General features: G+C 39.8%; 2 protein-coding genes across 5 annotated transcripts in view; one reads left to right on the top strand and one right to left on the bottom strand.

Moving 5' to 3' along the window:
- Window positions 1-10,607, top strand: part of LOC111930127 (uncharacterized) — a 39,078-nt gene that overhangs the window by 16,681 nt on the left and 11,790 nt on the right. The window contains exons 2-4 of one of the 3 annotated variants that reach the window (XM_086895834.1): window positions 4,343-4,433; window positions 5,941-6,034; window positions 6,685-6,836. In XM_086895834.1, coding sequence (XP_086751960.1) covers window positions 4,343-4,433; window positions 5,941-5,986 — 137 coding nt within the window. In that variant the 3' untranslated portion in view covers window positions 5,987-6,034; window positions 6,685-6,836. Of the gene's footprint in view, window positions 1-4,342; window positions 4,434-5,691; window positions 5,781-5,940; window positions 6,035-6,684; window positions 6,837-10,607 lie in introns of those variants that run through there. The other 2 variants (XM_086895835.1, XM_086895836.1) reach the window with 2 other exon arrangements.
- Window positions 9,211-10,607, bottom strand: part of LRP5 (LDL receptor related protein 5) — a 132,486-nt gene continuing 131,089 nt past the window's right edge. The window contains exons 22-23 of one of the 2 annotated variants that reach the window (XM_086895799.1): window positions 10,164-10,267; window positions 9,211-9,665 (exon numbers count right to left, since the gene is read on the bottom strand). In XM_086895799.1, the coding sequence (XP_086751925.1) occupies window positions 9,404-9,665; window positions 10,164-10,267 (366 nt within the window). In that variant the 3' untranslated portion in view covers window positions 9,211-9,403. The remainder of the gene's footprint in view (window positions 9,666-10,163; window positions 10,268-10,607) is intronic. The other variant, XM_086895800.1, reaches the window with a different exon arrangement.

Here is a 10,607-nt window from a genome sequence, read left to right as displayed (position 1 = left end):
GACATTTTTCTACTCCAAAAGCCATTCTGGCTTCCAGCCTGTTTACTATTCATGTTAATTACAGGCAAGAGACCAGTCTCTAATTGCAAGAAGAAATTCAAGACCTTATCCTGCCCTTGCCATGCCTCTTCCAGCTGTTATGTTCTGTGAGGAATCCATCAAAACCCACACTGGGCAGGCCCAAGTAAATTGCTTGCCCTAATCTTCACCGTAGCTATGATCTTGACCAGCTGATCTGCAAATACCCCTTTCAGTTACAATCCTTGCCTCATTTCTTCAAAGTACTCAGACCCCAACAATTAGCCTGGCTTATCAAGCCTCAGTTTCTCAGATGCTACCTTTATCTCCAGTCTTAATTATAGATAGGTGTCGTTCTGTCATGCCTAAAACCACAACAGAATTTCCCCCTGTGCACACCAACCTCTTTCTCTCTGTGCTTTCTGAGCAGATTCCAGCAACCACCTGCCCTCCTCAGTGGAAGGTGAGGTGCAGCTCTGTGCTGTCAGCAGGGATGTGGGCAGCAGTGCTGCTCCTGCAGAAACTGCAGAGCAGGCACTGCCTTCCCTCCACCCTGCTCTTCACAGCACCATGCATGACCTCAAAGGCTGCCCCACCATTCCCTAGCTGCCCACTCAAAGGCCAGCCTGCATTAAACCCCTCAGAGCACAGGTGAGTGAAATGCAACCACATCTGGGTTGCTGTCTAAACTAACAAGCCTATCCTAAAAAGCATTAGTTTCACATGAACTCCTCCCCATAACTCTGTGGGCTTTTTGGCAGCATGTGGGCACAATTAGCTCCCTGTATTGGCTCTGCCTGACATGGAGCTCTTTTTCCCCAGATCAGCTCTCATGGTGCTGTGCTTTGCAGTGTTGGTAACACCCCACTGGTTTTGGCTACTCCTGAGCAGCGCTCCCACAGCATCAGTGCTGTCTCTCCAGCATTAACACCTCACCAGTAGGTTGGGGGGCGGGCAGGATCTTTTGAGGGCACATCCCCCACACTGACCAAAGAAAGGGATATATTCCATGTGATAAAATGTCTGCTCAGCAATAAAGGAGGAGAAAGGAAAGGCATTTGTTGTTTATGGTGTTTGTCTTCTGGAGCAACCACCATGTGTAGAGAAGCTTTGAGGCTGGCATAAAGCATGGAAGGAGATCTCTGGAGCTGAATAGGTTAGCACCAGGCTCTTCTTGAGTGCAGCTATGAGCCACCCATGCTGTGGCAGAATTCTGCATTGTGCAGAATGCATCTCAACCACTTTAGCCACTTCCTAGCACATCCAGACAGTTATTCAGTTCAATCTTCAGTGATGCTGCACAAAATCAGCCAAACACCTTGCTCTGTCCTGCTGCGGAGAGTAACAGCTGGGCCAATTTCATAAAAGATCAGGATCAGCAGATTTGGAATTAGTCACCCTTCCCTGTGACCACAGGTTCAGCCCTGGGAATACATTCAGACAAACAATGTGTCAGAGCTTTATTTCTCAATTACAACATTAAGAAATCTGTAAGCTGTGGGAGTGTAAGGCTACAAAGATCCATCCAGACAGCTGAGCAAGCTTTTCTGGAGCAAAAAGAAAATACCATGTCCTCTGGTTTCAAGAAACATCTGGGATTAAGGCACTGGAGGAGTCAGAATGATAGGTATGCTGTGCAGAGATCTGTATTATTATGTGGGATACATGTACCAGACACCTCCCTGCAACCAGCCAGTGTCAAAGTCCACTCCAAGAGGACCTTATGCATCTTTTCAGGAGAGAAAGCCAAGCTACAGCCAGAAGTTCCGGAAAGAAGAGTGGGCTTGTTCTGCTTCATGCCATATGAAATCCTAAAAATCTTTCTGTACTTCTGAGTAATTTGGCCCAACACAAAAGGATGATGAAAGGCCTGTTCCAAGCTGAGCAGAGCACCAGCAGATTTGTCATTTTCCTTCAAGCTACAAATCCATCCTAATCAGTGATGATGTAAATCACTAGGTCTAGGCAGTCATCATATGGCTGCTCCAGGGCCCATTTATATTAAAGCATTATTAGCAAGGATAATGTGGCTAAGAGGAAAAATCTTTTGACATTTTCTGGTTCAGTATAATGCAAAACCTGGAAGAACTTTGTAGGAAACAAGCAGGTATCTGAATGTGTATGCTCTATTTTTTTCTCTAGCCTGGAAAAATCAGAATAAACAGGACTGGACTTCACCATGACTGCTGATAACTGCTCAGAAACACTTCAATCTGAGTCCCATCTCATCAGCACACAGGAAAAAGGATATCTCCACCAGAAGTAATTTTGACTTCTAGGTTAAATCTCACAAATCTGAGACCACCAATATTGACTATACAAATGAAGACAAAATTAGACTCATTGGAACTAGTTTTCAAGTATGTTCACCATAAAAAAAGAGAAGCCATTATTTAAAAAGTTAACTTTGACATCCTATAGCATCCATTTAAAAGATATCATACAACTTAAAAAAGAAATACAGCTCAGATCTGGCCTAGTCAGAACAATTGAGATTGTTCCTATGGAGTATAACAATTGTTGTAAGGTCATGATATTGACAAACTTGTGGTAAGTTCTAATAGCTAACAACTCTAATTCTAAAGGTGATTTGCTCTCCAGCTCTCACTGTTATCATACATCTAAAAATTAAAACCAAGGAGACAGCAGTATCCTTATCTTAAATAGTATCTAAAACTGTTGTGATATTGGTTGGTTGTCTCTACTGTAGGTGATGAAACAGCTTTGCTCATAAAATGACTGCTAAGCATTTTTTAAAGCATTTATTATAAAACAAAATCCACATAATCTATAGTACAAAAGCAGAGTCTGTTATCTGTACAAATATTTATACAAAATACCAGTTACTTCAAACAAGCCTTTGGTTTTGTTAACACAAGGAAACATTGCAGTTTCATGACCAGAAAATTGTTAAAGTACAATGGTTTGAAGTGATGACAGCCTCAAAGATTTTTTTACAACACTATTACCAAGTCATTTGTGGGCTAGAAGGCCATGCTTGGGAAGATAATTGATAAAGACTTTCTTTAACATGATAAAAATTTTATGGCTCTAATGAAAATTGTGACATGCTGAAAACAGTGTTAATTTAATCCCCAAACCTAAATATCAGTTACTGGCATTTTTTTTTTTAAAATGCTACGTATTTTTGACAGGTATTGGGATGTCCGTTGAAATAGATATGAATATATAAGTCAAAGTTAACTTGAAAGAATGCATTTGAGAGAAATTCCAATATATTACAAATTCAAAACATGCATGCTCTAAAAAAACCTCCAAAATTGTAAGCTTTCAGTTATTTCCACAACTTGTGGCTGTATGTATTTTAACTGAAGAGAACCCTAACAATAATACAAAGCTTTGTTAAAACCAGCGGAGTACAATCTATTTTCTTTCCCCCCAGTTTATATGTTAATCTGTTTAAAATACACAAGGCACTGAAGTATTGGGTTTGGTTGTCTTTTGAGGTAACAAATGCTACAAAATGATACGCATATAAAGCTGTAATTATTAGGCTGTTTGCAGAATACACAATTTAATATAAATATAAAAAGATTACGTGTGGGTTATATAAAAATTCTTGATACTCTGTATATTCCTGTATATTTACAATAGCAGCAATTGTGATACAAGTAGGTGAGTAGGAAAGTGGTCTGGGTTAGAGTTGTGTTTATGATGCCCCCAAATTTCACACAGCCGTCCTTCCGCTTTCAACACTTTTTGTTTTACCTCCACAGGCTGATGAATTCCATGTACAGTTATTTACAGGCTGCAGGATCTCTGTACAAATCAAACAGGAATATCGCTCCCTTTGTCAAACGCAGCCACCCCAGGAAGGCTGTCACCAGAGCGGCCTCTTAAATTCTTATTTACAGAAAGGTGCATCAGTGGGAGCACTCGCTTTTCAGAGGTGTCAATGGTGCTGAATTAGTCTGTCACTGGAGCTGTCAAACTTGCTTTTCTCCTCTGACAAGTCCTTCTAAGCACATTCTCTGCATGTATTTTGCCAAAATAAACCAACCTGTTTAGGAATTGTCATTGTGATCTTCTATCCACCAGATTTCTGTGTTGGCTGGTGAGGACCTAGCCCTGACTCCAGAGACTGACTGCAACAAGGGCTGTGGCTCATGCTGGGAACAGCCAGGATGTGGCAGCTTGTCACAGCTGGTTGGGAGCACTCTCAGCATGTCAGGACATGGCATTTTGAAGGATTTTGTTGTGGAATGCAGAAGACATATCAGACTTTTCATCAAGTTTCCATCATTGCTATCAGCAGGCTTAACATTGATTTAAAATAAATTTTTCCTTTTTTTATTCCTTACAGGGTGTATGATTCTATGTGAAAAAGCCCACAGCACAGCTGGCCAACCTCAAAATAAACAAATGAAAGAAAATCTCCCTTTAGAAAATCTAGGGTAAGCGTTCTCAGGAAGGAGAGGTAGAAGACCTAAAAGGATTGAAAATATCTATGCCTATTAAATAGCTCTTTTATCATGTAGTAAATACCTTAAGCTGTTTAGCTAAACTTAAAACTGCTGTAGAAAGAGAGTTTTTATATATAATGATAAACAGAAAGTGTTGCAGTACCTAAGGGAACAGCAGCAGAAACAGCAGACACCTCTCAGAGTTTAAGATTCAGCCTTCCATGAATTTCTTACAGACAAGGTAAATTTACAAGGAAGATTCTACTCATAATTTATAATTGGAGTCACAACACACAATCACCACCAAATGACTGAGCTGTAGACAGTTATTTTGACTGTGGCTTGTCTAAGGCTCTGTCCATGTATGGACCTTTATAAATGTCCTTCACCACTGTAACAGCAAATATATTCTAATTTAGGGCTCTGTGCCAGGCAGTCGTGCATGTTCTTAATTATTGGGAACATGCCTGCCTTCTGTTTTCATTTCCCGACGTTAATGGATATCATTTGTAGTGCAATTGTAAGCACAGCTACTCATTTGGACTTACTCAGCATAAACCCCAACAAAATAATGGAAGAGATCTGCTTCCAAAAATGCTTGAGGCCAACAGGACACACAACTTTTGTGATGTTTAACTGAGCACACTTGTGAAGTAGCACAACGTGCTAGCAGGCTCTGAGGAAGGGCAGCACAAGAGCCCTCCCCAGCAAAGGGATCTGACCCTGCAGGCCACGGAGGAGTGACATCACCCCACTATGCCCAGCTCTTACTTGAGTGCTCCTGCTTCCAAGTCCTTTTCCACTGCTGTGCACAAAGCAGCAGAATGTCAAAAACCTCAGAATTCAAGAGCCTTCAGTTGGCATAAAAATGATGAGAACATCATGAGTCCTGGACCTTGCACATAACATTCTAGATACGAGGTGGAAAACAGATCTAGGGTGAACAAGCCTGGAGCTTTCCAGAAAGCTCATCCTAGGTCTGTAAAACAGGTATTGAGGGAACACACAATTTTGTTGTTACTTTGAAAAGAAGCAGAACCTTTAGGGAAGTGCCTAGACCTTTGCAAATCACAGAAATGAAAGCTTACTACTGAAAACCAATTCCATTATTCCAGAAGAATTTTGTTTCCCACTCATTTCTGCCTTCCTCTTTAGAATATGCTGATAGTGGCATAATCTCATTTTTAGACACAGAGCATTTTGTACTTTAACACTATCCTGAAGAAATTATTATTTGCCATACATACAGATTCAGCTGAATCTTAGCCTGAGTGCTCTCTAATGATCTGTCCAGACAGAAGAAACATCAGTAAGAAGGCAGCTGGGATAGTGCTCATGAAGTTTCCTCAAACTATTCCAGAACAAATTCACTACCTCTACTGCAAATTTAAAGGTGCAGCGGGCCAGTCTAGCTGAAGTCAAGCTATAATTTCCACAAATTGTTCCTTAAAAGAGTCCTTGACTGTTGATGATGATTACTTGTCCATTTACCTTACAGCCTCACACTGCTGCTACACCTGCCGTGCAGATGGCACAAATTCTAGAGGAGGGAAGACCCAAGTGGCCACTTTCATGACAGCACTGCAGGACAGGTAAGCTGCTCTCTGCTGGGCCATCTGTCCTTTAACACAGAATCAACCATATAATTTGCCCATTACTGGCTGCTCTCCAGACACCATTCCTTGTGACACCCTGAGTTGTTTCAAGTGCTAATATGCAGTCACAGTGGGCTTGGGAAATAGTGGTTGAAAACACTGATTCAAGTACTCACAACTCACACAGGTTGCTGAATCACATGTACCCCCTCTGCAGGTTATTAGGATAGAACTTTTAAAATATTTCAATCAGCTTCCTCACAGAAAACTTCTACATTATTAAAACCATGCTTAAACCTCACCAAAAAGCATCTTTCCCCCAGACATTACCTGTTGATCCCTGAACTGCCAGAATCTCATAAGCACTCACTAATTCCCTGCAAGTCCTTCTCTCATCCTTATCTAGAAGAAAATAGCATCTGTTTTCTATGTTTTAGCTTGAAAGTTCACAGGATGGAAATCACTAAGAACATAGAGGGGATATTTGGAAAGAAGTGGTTCCTGTTGCTCAAATTTTCTTCCTGGTCTTTTCTAACACCAGGAGTGCAGTAATCATTTAAAAGTATATAGTCTACAGCAATCAAAAGTAATATTTAGTATTTAAATTTTAAGATGCTAAATTTGTATACAATCTTTTTTTGGAAAAGGCTTTTAATGTCAGTAATGTGGAGCAGTGGGGGACTTGGATTTTCATCACCGAAGTTCACGTGCCTCAGAGAAGGCAATTCCCCAGCAAACATCAAGAGCAAGAGGCTATGTATGTTCAACTGAAATAAAAATGTATACTTAATTCACCCAATTCAGCAAGTGCTTTCTTCCTTCTTAAAACCCAAGCTCCAAAAAAATGTGACTCTTAAGTCACATTCAGCTCTCAGTAAAAAATGCTAGTTTGCTTGGACTCAATTGCAATGTTTGTGATAGGATACAAATCCTCAGATGAAGTGGTTAGGATTCTTATAGCTATGGCTCTTTAAAAAGATCAGGGGTTTAATGAAAAAAAAAATTAAGTACTTCTGCATCACAGGAATACAGGAAAATGAACGTGGTATATCTCTACTAGAACTGTGACATGAAACAACTAATGAATTCATTATAAACAGGGAATAGTTATCAAGCAGAAAATTACTTATGATATAAAATTGGACCACCACCTGCTGTAATGCAGAACAAATACTATTTTATACAACTCATGTGGCACATGAGCTGTGGATCTATATTCCTAATTTAGTTAACTGAAACATGATCACATGAAAATTGCTTTCTCTTACCAAACCATCAGTTCAGAGACTGGCTAAGTCACTCCAAGAGTAACAAACTATAACCTTGCCCATCACAGCATAGTACAAAATTACTAATGTTGATAGCAAATGAGGAAAGAACCTGTTCTGAAACTCCATTTATATACTTTTCTCTATGAAAAATCATCTTATTTGTGCTTTAAAAAATTTAGACATAAAGGTAGTAAATGCTGCTTTAGGAATTTTAGTAGTACACCAGTGGCAGCACAAATCCTATCCTTGAACTATGCAGACAGAAAGAACAGATCTGGACTAATAAATCTGAAAACACAAAGTGGATCAGAACACTGTGGTACCAGCCCTTCTACTACCACAACCAAGACCTCTCTCCTGGAGCTGTAGGGTTCCTCTGATGTGCTTTCAAATAACTTGCTAAAAAGACCCAAAGCCAAGTACAATTTTAGTTCAAACAAGAAAAAATTTTCATTGTTGCCATCAATATTAAAGCTGTTGAAGGCCCAACACATCTGTTATTGAGCAGCTGCAGAAACAGGTGCAAGTTTGCATATTCAGAGCTTCCCTCAGATGTCCCAAGCAGGCACTCACATTATCATCACTGGTACTGAATTTATAAAGTGCCATGCAATACCCAACCCTTTTTGCTACAGAGAAAGAACAGTTAAAGCCAAAATTTATCTTCTGAATCTGAATGGGACCAATTCTAGCTCCCCCATTCCCTAATGGGTTTTTTTTTGTAGGAATGGGAACAAGCACATTGCTGATCTTGATGTCCTGAGATTATACCAGTTTGTATGAGTTAATTATTTTTATATCAGCATGAATAGAAAAAAGTACGTCTTTTCTCCTTCCTCTGTTCTTTTTTCTATCTATTTCTAAATCTGAATCATGTGGCAAGTTTTTATGGGATATGACTAGACCGATTTTTTACTTGAGCTATGCTGATACCGTTTTTTCTACAAACATCAGTTAAAACCCAAACAACTTTCCTCATTTGAATACAAATGACTATTTTGTTCCACTTTGGAAAATGAATATTAAGACACAAAGCAATTCTCTGATCAAGTTAACATGTGTGAACACCTCAGAAATCTGGCACAGTGATTACAGGACACTTGAGAAAAAGAAGACTAGCACTGTGTTTTAAGAAGCAGCTGACTGTTACAGCTTCTTCTCAGACAGTCACCAAAGCTTCACAAGGAAGGATGAAGGAGCTAGGTTGCATCACTATTAAAATGGTGACTCTGACCAAATCTGCAATTTGTTGGGCATTTCTCTTAGCTTAAATACCACTTTAAACTTGACCCTTGCTCTCATCCACAGGTCAGTACAACTGCTTCTGCTACAATTCACCCGGTCAGGTGGGGAACTGGTTGGGACTAAACCAAATTTTTTAGGACAGATATTTTTCAGCCTGAATCAGAATCGGCCATGTGCAGAGTGCCACTGACATGAGGTAGGACATGATGCCTGTGGGTTCAGTTAAGCTGGAAGGTTTGGCCAAGAGAAGTGTTCTTTCTGTTCAACACTAAGCAGATGGAGAGGGAGGTTTGAAATTCATGTCTTGGCACTCAAGTTCTGCTGGAAAGCATTCAGCTCGCTTGCAAACAGGAGCATCTAAGGGTTGTGATCCTGCACGTTTTCTTCCAGTGGTGGTGAAGGGATGATACTGACAAGTGTAATTAAATGAGATTTTCTTCTCTAGGAATAAGCCTACATTTTCTTCAGATGACCTCCCTTCCAACAAGCCACTTAGTTTTCTTGTCTTACATTAACAAAAATAACTACATACACTTTTTGCATGTAAGAAGGTGACTTAAAAATGCAGAAAGTTTCAACATTCCCTCCCCAAATCCTTTGGAGACTGAGTCAGTTACATGACTTCAAAAAGGCAAATATGGCACAAAAGAATTGAAATTAAGTTAAAAAAATCAATTTTATAAATATTCTTCCTCTGTACAATTTTTCACAGCCCCACCCCTCCAACCCATTTTTATTCACATTTAGTTTTGTTTAATTCCCACCCAGATTTATTTTTAAATCATAAAATATATATTTTAAATCTGTTCATATTTTAAAATATTTACAGGAAAAGTTCCTTCTGTTGAGGTCATGAAGAGTCTGTACAAGGAGAGGGTGGAGGGGGGTAGAGGTGAAAATAGCTTCGTTCCGTGGCAGGAGATGGAGGGCAACTTTCTTCTGCCGACATGTACTGACTGCGAGGTGTGGGTGGAGGGGGATAAGGGTCTGAGTCTGAATTTAAATCTATGTAGTATTTGTTGGCCTTCCATCGACTCGTAGTATAGTCACTGTCACAGACATCTGTGCTGCATGGGGTTGTGGGTGGAGCAATCCCTCGTATAAGGTACGGCCTGCACAAAAAACAAAAAAAAGAAAAAAGCACATGCATTAGTTGCAATCTGGGGAGGAAAGAAAGAAAAGAGATTGAATTGCTCTGTGTGTTCAGTCAAGATGCCTCTTCATTAGTACTACACAAGCCTTAATTCAGACTCTCAGAGAAATACAACAAGAAGTACCTGAACTGTGTCAATTTTGAACGGCACAACTACCCTCAGCCAGCAGCACATTTTTCCAGCCCCTAACCTAACAGAGGAGACCACTATGATCATTTAGCCCAGCCACTGACAAATAGGTTGACTCATGAAAGAGTTTCAAGATAAGCTTAAGGGAATGAGCAGAAAAACAATCTCTATACAGGATGCTCAGGGACTGTTACATAGCAATATAATGTACATAATTTGAACGGTCATTTATCAAGAGAGGAAAAGATTTTTAAATGAAGTTTTAACAAGCTCCAAAACTCAAGGAAAGTTGACAAAGAGAAGATTTAGCAAGCCTTTTTATCTGACCTGTACCTGTAAGATCTTGTGTTTGAAGGAATGTTTGAGGAATAAAACATCTCTGCGTTGTATAAGGAGCGATCAGTAGCTGGGGAAGGAGGTGGGTTCAAAATCTAGAAACAACAGGAAAAAGAAGTGTGAAATTTTGGGTTAATTACACAATTTTACTTAATTTGAAAATAGTATTTATGCCTTCATCTTGTCATTCATTCTTATTCTAGCTTCCTCTCCTACCTGCTTGGATGTGCATTTTTAAAGATCACAGATGTTTATTACAAAACTTTACTTTGGACTTAGGAACTGTGCAGACCTTCAAAGTTCTCAGTACAGGGAATTTTCTTCCTTGCCTTCCTTTTCTTCCAGCGTAATAACATCTGTTATTATGCTGGAAGGCCGGAATAAAGCTGGAAATGAGACCCAGTTTGGCTGAATCTGAGTGTACTTCCTTGGACA

Source organism: Cyanistes caeruleus, chromosome 6, assembly GCF_971803275.1.
Source record: "Cyanistes caeruleus chromosome 6, bCyaCae1.hap1.1, whole genome shotgun sequence".
NCBI lineage: Eukaryota > Metazoa > Chordata > Aves > Passeriformes > Paridae > Cyanistes > Cyanistes caeruleus.
Note: the sequence above shows the minus strand (reverse complement) of the source record. Positions and strands in the feature narration are given on the sequence as shown.